The sequence below is a fragment of the Phallusia mammillata genome, chromosome 3 (genome assembly GCF_965637545.1).
Source record: "Phallusia mammillata chromosome 3, kaPhaMamm4.hap1.1, whole genome shotgun sequence".
Classification (NCBI taxonomy): domain Eukaryota; kingdom Metazoa; phylum Chordata; class Ascidiacea; order Phlebobranchia; family Ascidiidae; genus Phallusia; species Phallusia mammillata.
This window is the reverse complement of record NC_137254.1, coordinates 13,825,392-13,842,775: the sequence shown is the minus strand read 5'-3', so window position 1 is coordinate 13,842,775 and position 17,384 is coordinate 13,825,392. Positions and strand designations below refer to the sequence as shown.

At 37.7% G+C, this 17,384-nt stretch overlaps 1 protein-coding gene and 1 long non-coding RNA gene across 2 annotated transcripts; both read right to left on the bottom strand.

Annotated features, from left to right (window-relative positions):
* Positions 1 to 958: 958 nt before the first annotated feature.
* Positions 959 to 10,600, bottom strand: LOC145218980 (uncharacterized). The gene is made up of 2 exons (XM_080086397.1): positions 3,890 to 10,600; positions 959 to 3,824 (listed from the first exon to the last, which is right to left on the bottom strand). Exon 1 carries the CDS (start codon positions 7,667 to 7,669, stop codon positions 6,818 to 6,820), a length of 852 nt encoding a protein of 283 aa, XP_079942523.1. The 5' UTR covers positions 7,670 to 10,600; the 3' UTR covers positions 959 to 3,824; positions 3,890 to 6,817.
* Positions 10,601 to 13,670: 3,070 nt separating this feature from the next.
* LOC145219054 (uncharacterized) lies at positions 13,671 to 15,119 on the bottom strand. Its single transcript, XR_013857832.1, has 2 exons — positions 15,054 to 15,119; positions 13,671 to 14,476 (listed from the first exon to the last, which is right to left on the bottom strand). It is a non-coding gene; the product is annotated as an uncharacterized LOC145219054 (long non-coding RNA).
* Positions 15,120 to 17,384: the final 2,265 nt, after the last annotated feature.

Below are 17,384 nucleotides of genomic sequence, written 5' to 3'. Positions count from 1 at the left end.
CGATTTTGATTACCTGACGCTTATCTTGCAGCTGCAGTTTGCTGAGTAAGCTAGATAGCAGCGGCGAAATCAGGAAACTACGAAGCTTTCGCTAAAATTAATTGTTCTTTCTGTCAATTGGACGGGTAGAGAAACCGCCAAAGTCGAAAGTTGGACCGGTTTTCTGTTTTGGTACTTTCGGGTTTGGGCCTGCTTACAATTTTGGACAAAGCGCTTTTTCTTCTCCTGATCATCATTCAGGGATTTTCGATTGTAAAATCTTTTGTTCAAATAAGCAAAATTGCTTACAACATCCCAATCGCAACACAGTAGATCCTAACACAAAAAGTATATCATTTTGTTTCAAAACATCCCCACAGTTTGGCATAATCGCGGTAAAAAAATGTTTTTGATGATTAACGCTAAACAGAGTATGAGAGACTCCTGAAGGTAATCAAGCAGCATAACTAGATCCATGTTTTTATCCAATTCTTGTATATGTCTATTAATTTCTTTGTCATCGTCCAACATCGAGTCAAATCCTAAATCGTATGATTGAGAATTTCGGTATCTGTACAAAGAAGGTTGGTTTCGTTTTAATCGAGTGTTTGTGGCAGATCCTCAAGTCACTTCATCATATTCAAACAATTTGTTCACCGCATTGGCACAAAACTGACCTGAAATAAAAAGGAGCCGACGAATTGAGCAAGAATACTGATCGGATATTCCGCAGTCTGCAACTGCAAAATGTAAACCATACGATGCAGAACGAAAAGAAAACGGAACAGTGTGATTTAAATACAATGTAACTGAGGCAAACCATTCAAACGTGACTGTTGGTACAGCTCTAGTCTGTTCATTATGGTCCCGATGCTCTGCAAAAACCGGTCACATTCAAACTAAGTTAAGCATGCCAGAATACCTTCTGTGTGCTGAACTACTGTAGTATAGGGTTGCCATTCGTCCGGATTTTCCCTGACATGTCCGGGAATTTAGTGTTTAATTCTGCGTCAGGGAGAAATGGTAAAATGTACCTAAAAGTCCGGAATTCAAGAAAAAATATTTGTATATGTTATAAAATTAATGTACCAACGGAGAAAGTTTCTAGTAGATAGCTACAACCGCGTCTATACCATGAAACGATAAGAGGTAAACTGGCGGCGCGCAGGTTAGCGTACCTGTTACTGTTTGATGTGTGTGCGCGCGTACCAAAACCTGTTTGTTACTAGATGTTTAACAATATGCGTTAAATACACAAATAAAAATCCGCGTTTCAGAAAAAACACGGCATTCGAAGCTACATGAGAACGTGGAAAATTTGATTTAACTGTGTACCTAATATGCAGGGAACTAACAAACAACTAAAAGTCATTTTTATAGTGGCATTTTTACAGTGGAACATTTTTACAGTGGCATTTTTCTTCAAATTTAAAAAGCTCATAGTGACTCCCATCTTTTATTTTTTTTGGTTAAAAAAGAACTTAACTAAACAGAAGCGTGCGCAGAAAGTTAATTAACAAGGATCAGAGTATCGTATGTAACGTTTTCTCATGTCGCTTTCCGTGTGACTTCCCAAAATTCTAATTTATTCCGGTATAGTAGTGTTTGGATCGCAAAAATGATCAACGCAGCGGTTCTCAGACTGGGATCCGCGGTCCTTCAGGGCAGTGCTCCGCAACCGATGTGCCACACATAGCAGTTCATTGCACTTGTTTTTTAGTTTACTACACTGTGTATCTGTTTCTTGCATTACAAATGTTTCATGTACATGAAATGGCATAAACGCACAACAGTTTTAGCACATAATGTTTTTGTTCATATTACTTTTACAAAAAAGTTCCAATAGTACGGCCATAGATACGGCCCTTTATTAACGTAAAAATGTTTCTGGCCCACAAAAAGTTTGAGACTCCTAAGTTGAAATCAAAGTTCAAGTGAGAATCGACCGTCTCCATTGTTAAACAATAAGCTTTATTGCATGCAACTAAAAAAATGCAATTGTTCGCGCACAATTGTAATGTTTTTGTCCTGTCTGTGATGTCAGATTTGGATCATTGTTATGCGCAATTTTGCATAACTAGCTAAAATCCTGCAATCAACTTTCGTTTTTTTGAAATACACACTCAGACTTACGTCAACACATTTAGACTTGAAGTTTGAGAAAAGCTGGGTTCACGCAACCGAGATAAATTTTGTCAGGGATTGTGTTTCATAAAATATGGCAACCCTACTGTAGTACCAACATGCCCCTATGTTTCATACTGTGCACAGTGCAATCAACAATAGATCTATTATCGCACACAGTATTTGATAACCTGCTACGCGGTGTATTAGAATTATGTTGATGCAAACAGCGAGCCCACGACAGAACAAGCACAGGAACTAACCTGTCAATGGCAGAACCGGATTACCCATTTAACGTGCTTTATCCCTACTGAATCATGATCATAACGAACTCTAACAGAAGCACGCCATAGTTTGCGGTGCAGTATATCGCTGTTTAGTGTATACTAAGTGGTATTTTTATTGCGTCACGCGATTATGGGACAAATAATAAATAACAATTGGTTTTCTCTTGACTGTTTTGTTAGATATTGATCATTTTTGTCAAACCGCACAGACGTCTCTGATTTGCCTAGATGTCGACAGACTTGTCGCTTGGATAGACAGGCTCTCAGGGACACATCATTTGTCAGTTGATCGTGTAATTGTGGCAACGTCTTTCAGCAGAACACAGGTGACCGGAAATAAGCTATTGCTGCCAGGCATAATGTGCCTAAATTTTCTACACCTTTAGGACCTGGAAGGATTCGTCGCGTAAAACGCGTCTGATCGCTGCAAGTATATGTTTGCTTATTACTGATTTAATTATCAAATTCACGAGCTGTGTTTTCCCTTCGTGGAGAGTTGTCAAGAATACACCGTCTTTCATCAGACTCCTGTCTAACTGCTGAATGTTTCTGTTACATGGGAAGAAACCATAGGATAGGACACTCAATTAATTATTTGGACCAAGAGCCCCTGTCGTTTATTGTACGCTTTGTTGTTGTGTAGTTTAGGTTTCAAGTATTCCCATTCCTTTGCTTGTATGAAACTGCTTCACTATACGGGTGGCGTAGAATACGTTAGTTAAAACTCAAAAGTTGTTTGTTGAAAGGCGACCAAAAAAAAAAACAGAAGCTAATTTTCTTTTCCAAAATCGCGACAACCATTTTACGAACCCGCAAAGACTGAGCACGCAGAATGTACAAATTCCTTTTTCACCAATAAGAACTGTTTTACCACAGAAATACAGAGGTTATATACACTGCAGAAGGTTTAGCTGGAGCCTTCAAACATATGGACGGGAATTGCGAAACCGTAGTAAAGATTACTTTAAAGAAATGGCGATTAACTCAAATAAAAAAGCACTGACTTAAAACAACAGATAAACTACTACATTAAAACGTTGTGTGCTAACCATATGCTTATGTCAAATGCTGGCACGGAAAATAAATTTTCCATTATCGCATAGAATTGCGTACGAACCTAATATACCTTCAAAATGAAGTTTTTCAATAAAAGTGCTGCAAGGCGATTTGAAACCCTCTCTAAACCTTGCTAAAGTGACTTCCTCATAACCAAGGTCTTGTGACGTAAATTAATTGTCATTTTTGCAATAATGCCTTGTTGCGACAACAAAATTATAGGCAAATCACTGGTGCAATTTTCATAACAAGACAGATAATTGAGAAGGCAAGGGTACAACAAGTCCCATTGCACCTCAACTTATTCGACTTCAAGTCCGCCTTCGATACAATATGGAGGGAGGCGCTCTGGAAGATGCTTGTCCAAATCGGAATTCCCTTACAATATATCAGAATTATGAAAATGACACAAGATGTGCGGTCAACGCAAGAGGACAACTTACGGACTGGTTTCCAGTTAATGTGGGAGTGAGACAATGTTGCAATATGTCACCGAGACTGTTCATTATATTCCTGGAGCATATAATGAAGGACATCAAAAGCCTGGACAAAGAGTTCAAACTGAAAGACGACATGTCAATTGACATAGTACGCAGACGTCACTACGCTAATATCAACTGTGTTCGAAAAACTAATATTATCAACCATCGAACTCGAAAAAGCCTGCAGAAAATGGGGCCTGAAGTTAAACCCTTCGAAATGCGCAATCATGTCTCCAGAACCCTAAAACTTAGGTCATGTAAGGCTTTGGTTCTGAGTCGTGGACTCTCAGAGAACAAGATAAGAGCTCTGCTAGTGTTTGAAATAAAATGTCCCAAAACAGTCTTGAGAGTGACACGGAGGGACAGACTCAGCAATGACCATGTTCGAAACACGCTGAGCATGACCGAAACCATAGAAGATGTGGTGTCGGCAAGGAGACTTCGATGGTTCGGGCATGTTGCCAGAAGCAGTAAACTCATAAATCTCAGCTACAAGCAAGACGTTGGTAAAGCTAGGAGAAGCGGACGCCCAACAAAGAGATGGACAGACGCCACCAGGCCACAGTGTGGTGTTCCTCTTCTGATGCTAGAGAGGGATGCCATCAGAAGAAATAAACTCACGTCCATCAAAGCGAGGGGACGCCAAGTCCTGAGCATAGATTGATTAATAATGTAGATCTTTGTGGTAACACAGTAAAAAAGGTGACTCTTCTTTGACCGGTTGGCCACCCCTGCTCTAGGTGTACCACAAGGTTCTCAATTAGGTCCCCCTATTATTTACACAAATGACTTCGCTAATGGTCTAAAATTTGGATTGCCATTAATGTTTGCTGATGACACAACCATATATTATCAGCTAAATCCAAAAGCACACTGCAGTGCGAACAAGTAAATCTCAATATTAATAACTGGCTATCAGTAGTTTCCAAACTTTTTGTAGACAAGGACCCCTTTCATAAGCTTTATACGCCAGCGGACCCCAAACGTAATTTTTCGATGCTTTTCGTTTCTTGCATTATATGTTAATATATTTTTGGGCGACATTTCAATCAGCGGTTACAGTCCTTAAATCACAATGAAGTTTTGTAAAAGTAGCAACAAAGAGATACATTTTCTATTGTACCAAGGTTGAAATAAAGCTCTATAAATTGCAGTGTTTATGGGTGTTGTGATGTGACAATGGAGATAGCAATCACAAAAAAGTATTTTTTCCAGACCCAAAATTCTGATAAACAGTCTGCACTTGTATTTGGTATAAACATAAAAGTGATCTGACCAAAGTAATGAAGGAAAACTCTCAATCTTTCAACCTAGGAGCTATTCCATCTTGAAACCTCCTTGTTTATGTATTAAGTATAATATTAATACACTTCCAGATATATATTTAACAATTTCGTAAATAACCTAACATCGCAAACTTGTGCCAGCTCCTTTAAAGTTCTACCGCACAACACAAAGTCAGCAGTCAATTAGACATAGCATCGAGCGCAAGAATGTTCGCAAATCACTTTACTCCATATCTTTTACACTATATAGTCTTGATACCACTGATGTGAATTATGTAACTATCTTGTTATAATTATCAAAACACCTGTACTTTGTTCCTAAAAGCTACGCCGTAGGCAACCAAGGTTCTACAGTGCCAAACCACCTGCATGCGTTTTAAGTTGTTGATGACTGTACACTGATTGCCTAGTAGCGTTATTCACCGTCACTATAGTGCCACTTCTACTAACAGATTTTCCTGCATGATGTCACGCATACTGCAATTTTAACTGGATTTGCTGCAGATGTTTCCGCGGGCAGCTGTCATCGGCGAGCACCCTAAGACGCGATAACCCATAAATTCGTTTTGAATTTCATTTTAATTTTTTATTTATTTACCTTTTTGTATTTTTGTGCCTTTTTTCGAGTAATGTATTAAAACTACATATTGTTTAATATCGTCACTACGTTTTCTGCTGCACCCTTTCTTCCTGTGCCTGAAACTATCTAACAGGGTTTCTTTGGGTAGTTTATTTTTCTGTTGAACCCTCTTTCCCTAAAATGGGTGGCTAGCTTCTAGGTCCCAACTTGTCAATAAGTGCTTGGTACCCGTTAGGTCATCATGGTACAAAGACAGGATACGCGTATCGTACAAGTAATTGTGGCTCCCCCTTCCAAAACAGACACATGTTATTTTGTCCGCTTGTTTGTTACCCAGCGAGGTTTTGTTTCAGACATTTGGTCAAAATGAGTGCTTATTAAAAAAATACACAGATGATATATATGACCCAACGGTAAACTTTGAAACTTAAATTAACAACTCATGACCTTGCATTGTTGCTTGGTGTATCACTGAGTGCTCCAAAGTATTTTTTAACTTTTGGGTAAATTTAACCCGTTCTTTACCCCAAATGTTCTTCTTTTGTGTTGATGTGCACAGGCCCTTTAGGTCAGAAATGCTACACCTAAACTTTAAGCACTTGTTGTGAATATGATCACGCAAACGTCCCTAACTGTGACCTTCACTTTAACGTTTTAATGTTGTGCAGCTATTTCTGGCTTTGGGATTGCTTTACTGCTTTGGTTACGCTATGCTTTCTTTTAACAAGCGAAATAACTTCTAGTTTCATCAAATTCCCATGGAAATCTGGAGTGTTAATTAGCAAACTGCTCATTCCAACTTGCGTTAAACTTTGCTTATTCAACTTGCGTTATCGCAATAAATTGAGACTTTTTTTCACAAATGTCGGATAAAATGTATTTGCTGGTAGGATCAAAATATGACAAAACTTCTCACAAACAAAATGCACTTAAATGTCCATTCATGGTAATCTTCAAGCAACTTTTGTTGTAGTGTAGACGATGAGATTTCTTAATAATGTGCGCCGACATGTGTCTTTAAAACTACTCTTTAACTGTGTGGATCAACATGTGTCTTTTCAGAACTCCTCTTCGGGCAAAGCTTTTTGCACAAACATCGCATCGATAAGGTTTCTGTCCGGTGTGTGTCAACATGTGTGATTTCAAATGCCCACCTCTTGCAAAGTTTTTTTCACAAACTTTACATCGGTGAGGTTTCTCATTAGTGTGTAGTAACATGTGTCTTTTTAAATCTCCAGCTTGGGCAAATCTTTTTTTACAAATAAGACATAGATGAGGTTTTTCTTTGGTATGTGTCAACATATGTCTTTTCAAACCTCCACCTTTGGCAAATCCTTTTTTACAAACAAGCCATAGATGAGGTTTCTCTCTGGTGTTTGCGTGTGTCAACATGTGTGTTTTTAAATTTCCACCTTGGACAAAGCTTTTTTCACAAAGTTCACATCGATAAGGTTTTTCATTGGTGTGTGTCAACATATGTATCTTTAAATGACTACCTTCACCAAATCGTTTTTCACAAACGTCACATCGATAAGGTTTTTCGTTGGTATGTGTCATCATGTGTCTTTTCAAATGTGAACCCAAAGCAAATCTTTTCTTACAAATATGACATTGATGGGGTTTCTCCTTAGTATGTGTCAACATGTGTCTTTTTAAATGTCCACTTTGGATAAATCTTTTCTCACAAACATGACATTGATGGGGTTTCTCTTTAGTATGTGTCAACATGTGTCTTTTCAAATGTCCACTTCGGCTAAAACTTTTTTCACAAACATCGCATCGATAAGTTTTCTTCCCAATATTATAATTTGACTTCTGTGTTTCCAAATGTCCATCTTTATTAAACTTTTTTCTGCTAGTTTGTTGGATTTTCATCTTATTGGTTAAACAACTAAATATTGAAATCTAATGTTTAAAACAAGGTAACAGTTTACTCTTTAGTCAAAATAATTTACCCAGTGTTTCCACCGCCCACAACACAATCGTCCTTATAGCACCAAACATGGTGATAAAAAGTGTAGTTTAGTATAGAGGGGACAACTTATAACCATTAGAACGCTTTAACCAGTGAAATCTCCACCCAAGCACCAAGATATTGGCAACAACGTGGACGGCACGCTGTCTACATACTGTCTTTGCCTCACTAAAACAGCAAGAATCGTATTCACGGTAGAGTTGCAAAGCAAAACCCGGTCGTACTTTAATGGGTGGACTTTCTACGTGCGTGTACCACAAACCGACGAGCATTACGCATGATCTACACAGTTAACATTTTAAACCCTCTCTATCTCAAAAGATAACTGTGCTAAACACACTAAGAGGGCAGGCAATCCGTTTGACAATAGACTAGGTTGAACGGCTACCCTATTTTGATGTTAGACACTTTATCTAAACAGGTCCAGGCGGTGGGACTTCGATGCTGTCGCACACAGAAAAAAATGCAACAAGGGGCGTAGTATATGCTATACCGTTCGGTGAGTGCGACGAATTCACACTACGGGAACGGTTAAATAGACGCAGCAGAGAGCACGAAAGGAATTAATGCTCAGAAGTAATTTACATTTCTCCTATTTGGCAATCAACCGTCCCGTTACATCGTCGCACTCACCGACAGCATCGTAGGTTTTTGAAATAGCACAATAAAAAATAGACGTATAGCAATAAAAAGTCTGTTTAACATTTATGTTGCTGTCCTGCAAGTGGAAATTTATTGCTTGTGATGATATTAAGCTTGTTTCGCCAACACTGTAACAGCAGAAAAAAAACTATCGTGCTACTCTGTATCAACTGCTGCAATTAGTTTCCTCGATGTTTCAACGCCACTGCTGATGTCGTGCAAATGTTGCTAATGCTACTGACCGCTAAAGCATCAGTCATATTTCTTAAATGATGTAATAAAAAGTCCGGTGTAGAAACTGGTGGTGCGAAAACAGAAAAACATCCCTTTAGCTTCAATTTTTTTCTCCTATACAGTGGTGCAAGACAACTGATAAGATGACAAAATGCGATTGTTTGCTCGTCGCAGAGCAAAACGATTTAGAGTGGGTATCAACGAATTAGTAAAAAGGTAGATCAAACACATAACGTTGCAGGCCAACATCCCCTGCAGGATGTAACACTCCACATGCCTGCCGCACATTTCTCGCTAGTTTGGTTTTCCCTTTCATGTTTGCGTCGGTAAGTTGTTTGTCATTTAATACTGATATTTTTGAAACGTTTTAAAACAATCGGTGGTAAACATTATACAGCACGTTTTTGATCACAGGAAGTTTTTAAATATCAGAGTTGTTCTACGCATATAACACACATTAGGGGATTATTAGAGAATGTATTGCGAAAAATCTGAACGGATTTCTAAAGGTTACGGGGTATTGGTTAGACAAGACTACACAATGCCGTGTCGCTTTCATGTGTATCACTTGCTTTAATGTTGACTGGCTGTTGCGACCTATTATTAAGAATTTATTTGATTAAAGTGTGAGCTAATCGGACTGTCAAGTGAGTATTGCTACGTATTAAAATAGGTCGCTCGTGAGTTCTATTTTTTTGTAATAAGTCTTATCTTTCTCAGTTGCCTATCCTGAAGTAAAGAGCAACGCCACTGCATTTTATATGATTAGAATTATATTTAACAAAAGACCGGATCAGAAATTTAGAGACACGAAATTCAGCTAACTACTAAACGAGAAAATGCACAGTGAAGTTTTGACTCCAATTCTTACAGTTCATATATACTGAAAACGAGAGAGCGATATTTGAAAAAAGAGAGAGAAAGGCATTACTCGAGTGAAGAAGTTCCCAGTTACACTTGAATTGGCACTGATAATTCGACTTTAGTTAGCAGTTCTTGCGAATCATAAAACATTGCATACAATCCAAATATTACGAAATCGCGTTTTGAAAGACGTTGATCTAAAAACAAAGGACCATTCACCTAGAGATGCTGAATGGACAAATGCTCTTTACTACATTTCCGAATATAAAAGGGATGAAGATGAGGGTTCCGAGTGTTCATGGCGTTTGTGGCTATTTGTGTGACCAAGTTCTTGTTGCTTATTTCAAATGTTCCTTTGACTTATATACCGTGTTATGTCATAAAATGACGTAACACCTTTCCACCGCTTCAAAGGAGACTCGCAGAGTCTTTATAGCTGTCACAGTCTTGAGAGTGAACTTTTCCAACAGCCAAACCTCTAAACCTCGCAAAATGGTCGTTATGTCATTGGACGTGTTATCGATAACATATCGTTAGTCATCGATCACATGCAGGGTAATTAATCTTAAAATTGACTGTAGCTCCAGTAGCCGTCAAAATCCAGTGTTCTAAAGAAGCTTGTGTTTGCCTGTTGACGCGTTTCTATGGCAACAAAGGTGCGGAAAAGTTTTACGACCGCCTGTGACTGCGAGCAAGTGAGGCATCAAATTTTCCGCCTTTTTCTTGTCCAATGAATGCAAGAAAAGTTTGTTCCGGTGATGAGGTTTGCTTTGCTGTGTTCGGATATCTTCCAGCGTGTTACATTGTCTCATGTGCAACAATGAATGATCTCGGTTGGAGGTCACGCGCAGCCAAATCCACGTCAGAACTACTCAATTCTTCCAGAATTGTTCTGGGTGATAAATGACGCGCTGCTAACATGTCCGATGTTGCGTCAAAATTTGGTGCTAAATTAACCGCGCTTTATGTCCGTCCTTTATCGAAAAGTGAATGGTATTTTCTGAAAAAGGGGAAATAATGAATGAAAAGTTTGAAAACAAGTATGCCAAAAAGAAAACATTATCAATTAAATTTTAGTCATCATAAATTCACAAATCGCAATTGGAATATGACCTTAGTGGGTGTAGTATAGATAAGAATGATAAAGTTGGTTACGGCAATAAACTTACGAGTTTGCGGTACAAACGCATTAATTATTATTATTCATGCACGCTAAAAAAAATTTACAGGTTAGCAACATATTAGAGTAAGATATTACAATTTCACTGTCGAAAGTAATGAAAACAATGTAGGGAAATCATAGAACACGGACGCTTTGGGTGTAAACTTCGCAAAAAAACTTTACTAAAAATACTGGGAATAACTGAAGTGTGCACGTCGATCTTTTTCATTACGTATTGACATTTAACTTCTGTTTATTATTTCATTGACATTGGATGAGTCTGTGATCACTTCATCTTAGAAATGGGCGTGTTGGGACGACTCCACCTGCTTAGGAAAACGACACAACAAGGTAAAACAAAACACAAACAAATTTAATCCGTTTGACACAGGAGGCATCACACATGCCTACTGTGAAGAATGAAACAACAATTAATTCCAGTCAAAGTAATAAAACAAATAATTTCGTGTCATTAACATTGGCTATTTGACGTTTTATTGTAACACTTTTTAGAGGCCGTATTTGCAAAAGATAATTTCGTATGCACAACTGAGACATTAGCCCCAAAAAACTGATTTCCGCAGAAAACATACACGTTATGCATAGTAGACAGGTCTACCTTGATTACCGAAAATGTCCGCATATTTGGGAAACCGTGCGATATTACCAAAAAGATTACTTTGAGAAATGACGATTTATCCAATTAAGGTAGGTGCGAGCCACCTAAAGAAATTTGAAAGGTCAGCGGAAACACAAACGGCTACAGCCCAGATTTCCCACGAGCAACGGTGCGTTGAAGCGTTGCAAGATAGCCTAATATGGTTTTGTCCATCGCAAAATTTTCCATTAAAGTCCCACTAAAAGCCCATCGCGTGCGAAGGCGGCTCTGCCCCTGCCTTCAACGCAAGAGTTTAAATAAGAGCGTTGTAAGGCCTGTTTGAACAATGCCCGTTGTTTTTGTACATTCCGAATTTTGTGACGTAGGTGACTTCCTATTATTTCACGACTAGGCCTGCCCTATATACATGCAAGCAATTTTTATGTTGATTTTATATATTTATAATTTTCTTTGTCGCCCAGTTTTTGCAAATGGATCTGCAGAATCCACTGGTATCCTAGATGTCACAATGTTCAAGGGCACTGCACGAAACAGTAAATCGTAACAAGTGACCTATTAACAGAAAAACCTAGAAAACTCGAAAACACACCTTCTAATTGCCACAAAGAATCGCGATAACAAAACAACCACACAAACAGCGATAAAAACCTCTTGGGGCACCAGAAATGTTGCGACCTATTGCCTAAGAACCTATTTGATTATAGTGTGAGCTGATCGGGCTGCCAACAGATAACAAATACTCAATGCAATTAGATCGCACGTGAGTTCTTATTTTATTGCTGTAATGAGTCTAATCTCAAAACACCTCTGTAACAAGGCACAACTGCTTTCTGATTACTATAGGATGTATTTACAAGATATGAATTCGGCATTAGATCTGACACACGTTAGATGTTAATAGCATACGGGAGGAATACGACACAACAAGATCTGCCTTTGAGCAGCAAGGCCGCAGATTATATACACCAGAAGAGCCTTTTGCAAGATTTACAGAAATGTCAGTACAGCTTGGAAAATCGTGCGATCTTAACAAAGAAATTACTTAGAGAAATAGCGATCTACTCAATGACAAGAATTGGGAGCGATGCACAATCGGAGGCGAGGCGACGCCCAGCAACCGGAAATGCAACGAAGCGTAATAACAACAGAGCGTAACAGCGGCGGACCTACACCAAATAAGGCCTTGTCCAGTGAAGATCGCGTGCAAGCAAGCGAGCGGGTTTTCAATTACGAGACTGAATAGACCGCATTGCAAGACCTTTACAGAACCCATGGCTAAAACATTCTGATTGCAATGGCGCACGTGACTAAATGTGAACCCAACTGTTGTGACGTCATCCAATTGTCATTTTGGCACAAATGTTTTGTTACGAACCGTAACAGGTACTAAGCACAGCGTATTAAGCGCTTGAGGGTGGTCGGCTCACTGCTAACATACGCATATCTACCGTTCATTGCTAACATATGAAAGCATAGGCTTTGGACTTAGCCACACTACTGGATCACATTTTTTTTGTAGTGCCAAATCAGCAAATTCAGTAAAACTTGACGTCGATTTCGTTTCTTTCCAAGGTCTTTGTTATTTTGGTGAAAAAGGCGTTAAATTGGAAGCAAAAAAAAACTTATAATGGGTGCAAACCCGCACAACATATTTAACGAAAACTTGCTGTACTTCAAAGAGATATTTGCATATTCTCGTTAGTAGCTATTTATATATATTTATAAAGATAAGTATTTGTGGAGTCATATTATTCTATTGTTTACTTTTAATAACTTTTATTGTGATGCAAATATTTAAAAATTTTACAAACATGAGTTTTTTTTTTTTCAGTATATTGATGAAAAGACTCAATTAATTCATTTAAATCTATTGATTCTAACGCCACAGTTATAGCGCGGACCGTCACACGAGGAAAGAGGACGGTAGGACACGACGGAAAACAGTTTCTGAACCAAACATGACTTTGTACTTTAAATTAAAAAAATACAGTATAAGTATTTCCAACTGTTGTGGTAACCGGAGAGAGTAAATAGCAAGGGTACTCAATTCGCAGCAATTACTGATACACACCTAAACATCCAATAACATATATCACCACAATGTGCCTCTATAACGCTTGGTTGGGCGACAGCACAAGATTAAGTCACGCTTCACGTGAGGATAACCGTGCACCATGTCCAAATGTACTGGAAAGTTACTGTAAGGCAGAATATTAGGTCATATCAGACAAATCAACATCAATAATATTCGCCCATTAGGTGATTGACATTTAGGAGTCATCAACACATATATTTTTATAATTGACTCACCAATAACAATCGATTACTTGTAAGCACGCTTACCAAGACCACTGACGCAACACCGTGCTCCACGGAAGTCAGCAACGAAAATAACTATACCTCGTTGCGTTATCACACAAACTGGCAGTCGATTATTACGTCACACAACGCTAAAAAATCGGGAATCAATAGAAATCGGCAATTACTGACAAATAAAATGTAACACTTATCTTTCATTTCGAATTTCATTAATATCATCCTTAAAAATGCTTTCTGGGTCTGATAAAGCCTTTTTCGTCAATCTTGGTATGCTGGTGGGAGTGGGAATCAAACTTTGTGGTACACAAGTAAAAACTAAAGGAGTATTTGCTGGTCGAAATTTGCCATATGATAAGCTTCTTTTTTATTGTTGGACAGTTGAGTAAACAAAATTAGCCCGTTTACATGGCCATTTCAAAGAGGGCCGGCCGGAAAAAGTGGCCGATTTTCGGCCGCTTTCGTGGCCAATTAGCCCGATTGTGTTAAATTAGATTGTGTTTAAGTTTATTTTTTTTGTTAAGTTAAGTTTATCATTCTTAATATTGATTACTAATTGTTAACAGCTTACATTAAATATCATGGATTTGGTGTGTAGTTTAGAGCTATGCCAGCAAAAGTTAAACAGCACGAAAGAGGCGTACCAACACTGCAGACAACATATACGCGAGGGACATAAGATAACTTGCCCAGTAGAAAATTGCAACAAACAATACACAGTGTATTCATCTTTTGGGTGCCACGTCCACAGATGTCATAGTATAAGGACCCAGGAACTAAACACTGATGTTGTCATGGATGAAGTATGTATATCATCACACACAGAAGAAAAATCTCAGGAGGACTCAACTTTGGAACCAAAGGATGTAACTGAAGAGTATGTGTTGTTTTATTTCATGCTGCAGTACAAATACTTAGTAACAACAAAAACTGTTGACAGAATAATTGTTCATTTAAACAAAATTTTGTCAGATTATTCAACTCAGACTTCTATATTAACTGCTTCCATACTCAAAGACCATGGCATTTCTGATGAAACTGCTGTTGCTATTTTGCATGACTTAAAAAGTAAAGACTTATTTAAAGTTTCAAGTGTTTGAATCAGGCCCACTGCATTCTGCCTATGCTAGAGAGGAGTTTTTTAAGAAAACATTTGATTACGTTCCTCCTGTGGAAATGACACTGGGATTGTCATCTACATTTCAGTATATTTCCATTCTCCAGACTCTTAAAACCATGTTTAAAGATGAAATGGTTAAAGAACAATGTTTAAATCCCATCAAACATGAAAGTGGCTTGAATGACATATCAGATGGATTGGTGTTTAAGAGTAATACTCTGTTCCAAAATAAGTTGCAGCTTATTTTATATCAGGATGCATTTGAAATTGCCAACCCATTGGGTTCTGCAAGGCGAAAACATAAAATTTTAGCTGTATATTACGCACTTGGTAATTTATATCCCTGGAATCGATCACAGATAGATACATTCCAGCTTGTTCTTTTGTGCAAAGAAGCTTCTGTTAATGAAGACACCAAAAATGAGTTGTTTCAGCCATTACTGAATGATTTAAAGGTACTGGAAAATGATGGCATAGATATTGGAGTTGGTTTACACGTACGTGGTAGCCTGTTGTGTATATGTGGTGATAATCTTGGAAGTCATTGGTTGGGTGGCTTTACAACAAATTTTAGTTCTTCCAACTATTTTTGTAGATATTGTAGTGTTTCTCGTTCAGATTTTAAAAATGGCCACGCTGTTGTCAGACCACATTATACCAAACTTACATATGACAACCATGTTTCCTGCGACTCGGCTTCTAGTCCTATAATAAAGGGCATGATATTTTTGAAGGTGTTGTGCAGTACGACATGATGCTTTTTATATCTTATTTTATTGAAAAGAAATGGTTCAGTTTGGAGTGTCTTAATGGCAGAATTCAAACATTTAAATACAATCGTAAAGACATACTTTCCAAACCTCCGAAGCTAAGTTCCAGTTCCAAACGGTTGGTTGGTAATGCAACTCAAAACTTTTATTTTACTTCTGAAATTGGAGTCACATCAGGAAATGTAACATTTTCTTCTGAAATTGTTCAGAGTGTTAGGAATAGTGGTTTTGATGTTTTAAATTGTGTGTTTGTTAAGTCCGCAAAGATTAGAGGAACTCTTTTTGAAACTTCAATGTATGTTGCTTTATCTAAAGTTGAAAGTGATCTTCACCTTGGGTTTATTATGGCATTGTTTATGATTAATTGTAACATGTATTTGGTTGATCGCAAGGAGTTTGGTTATTTATATCCCCATTATGGTGTTTATGAGGTAACAGCAAATGTTCCAACAACAATAATTTTTGTTTCAGTAAAGGACCTTTTGAGCAAATTCCCATTTTATGTCTATTGCAAAAATGCAACCAAGATATTTGTGTTGAAACAATCTGTTTTATGTTGATTTTGCAGGAAATTGTATCTACCCTTTAAATGAATGCTTTTCTGTTAAAAGTTTTACCAGAACTGGGCAAAGACGCCACTCTTTTGCGAAATTCTGCAACGTTTTTAGAAAAGCTTCGTGTATAAAAAAGGAAGATTTTGAGCATGTTGAAGTTGGTGATTTACTTGAGCAGTTTAATCTGGTTCAAGCAAGGAGAATTCTTAAAGCCACAAAACCACCTAAATGTAAGTCTATTTAATACTTTGTAATTAAATCTGAGAATAACCCTTTACCTCAATTTCAGCTTTAAATGTGTCCTGCAGCAGCACTGAATCGTTGTCAGAAGATAGTGGTTTGTCTGATAGTGGTACTATGCAATGGGCATACGACTTTCACATACCATGGGAAAAATGTTGTCCAGCAATGATTGAAACATTAACTAAACAAGAAAGACCGACTGCTACACAAACTAAACAACTAGTACACAAAATCATTGAAGATGTTTTAAAGGTACTTTTTTACATTTTTTGATTTAATTACCGATTAAAAAGAAGTGTCCAGTGTTGCAAAACATAGTCCTTAACTTAGTAAGTGTAATTTTACACATAGTTTTTAAGATAGCAGTACTGCAAGTTTTAAATATCTGTGTATATATACATATATAATGCTGAGCACCATTTTTATATGCTTGTCTATATTTGTGCTTAGATTACTGACAGGCCGGGCAGAAAAAAACTTGGAGAGAATTGCTGTCAAGATTGTTGAGAAGTACCCGCTCTCATTTAAAGATGTTATTGGAACTATTGCAATTGGAAATGGCCATAATTCTTTGACAAATCACTATACTATCGCTGGGAAAATGAAGTACGTAAACAAAAAAGAATTAACTCTGGTTCTAGCTCTTGTAGTTCCACATCATCCCCAAAAAGAAGTATGAAAGCACCATATGGTTTGGTTAACTGGAATCCAGATCCAGATTTGGCTAAAAATGAGGAAACATCGAAGTCTTGGCTGATAATGGAATTCAAAAAGGCAACTGTTGATGATGCACAAGTTTTTGATTTAATGAAAACTTTGTATCGGCGACAACGGCAGCTGATCAATATGGGAGTCCCTGTGCAAAGAGTTCTAGATGAATGGCCATTTCTGATGAAGCCAAAATTTATGTTGCAACATTATGACAATCGAATGAACAAAATAAACACATTTGATATGCTTCCAACACAAATGGCTTCCTGCAGTCTTAAAATTTACAAGTATGTTTTTTTATTCATCATAGTGACAACCTTTAGGTGATGTGTATTTGTATGTTTGTTTCAGGGCATTAAAAGGACATGAAAGTCCACCTG

Excerpts from the sequence above, each read along its gene's own strand:
- LOC145218980 (XM_080086397.1), bottom strand. The coding sequence starts at position 7,669 with ATGAAAATCCAACAAACTAGCAGAAAAAAGTTTAATAAAGATGGACAT.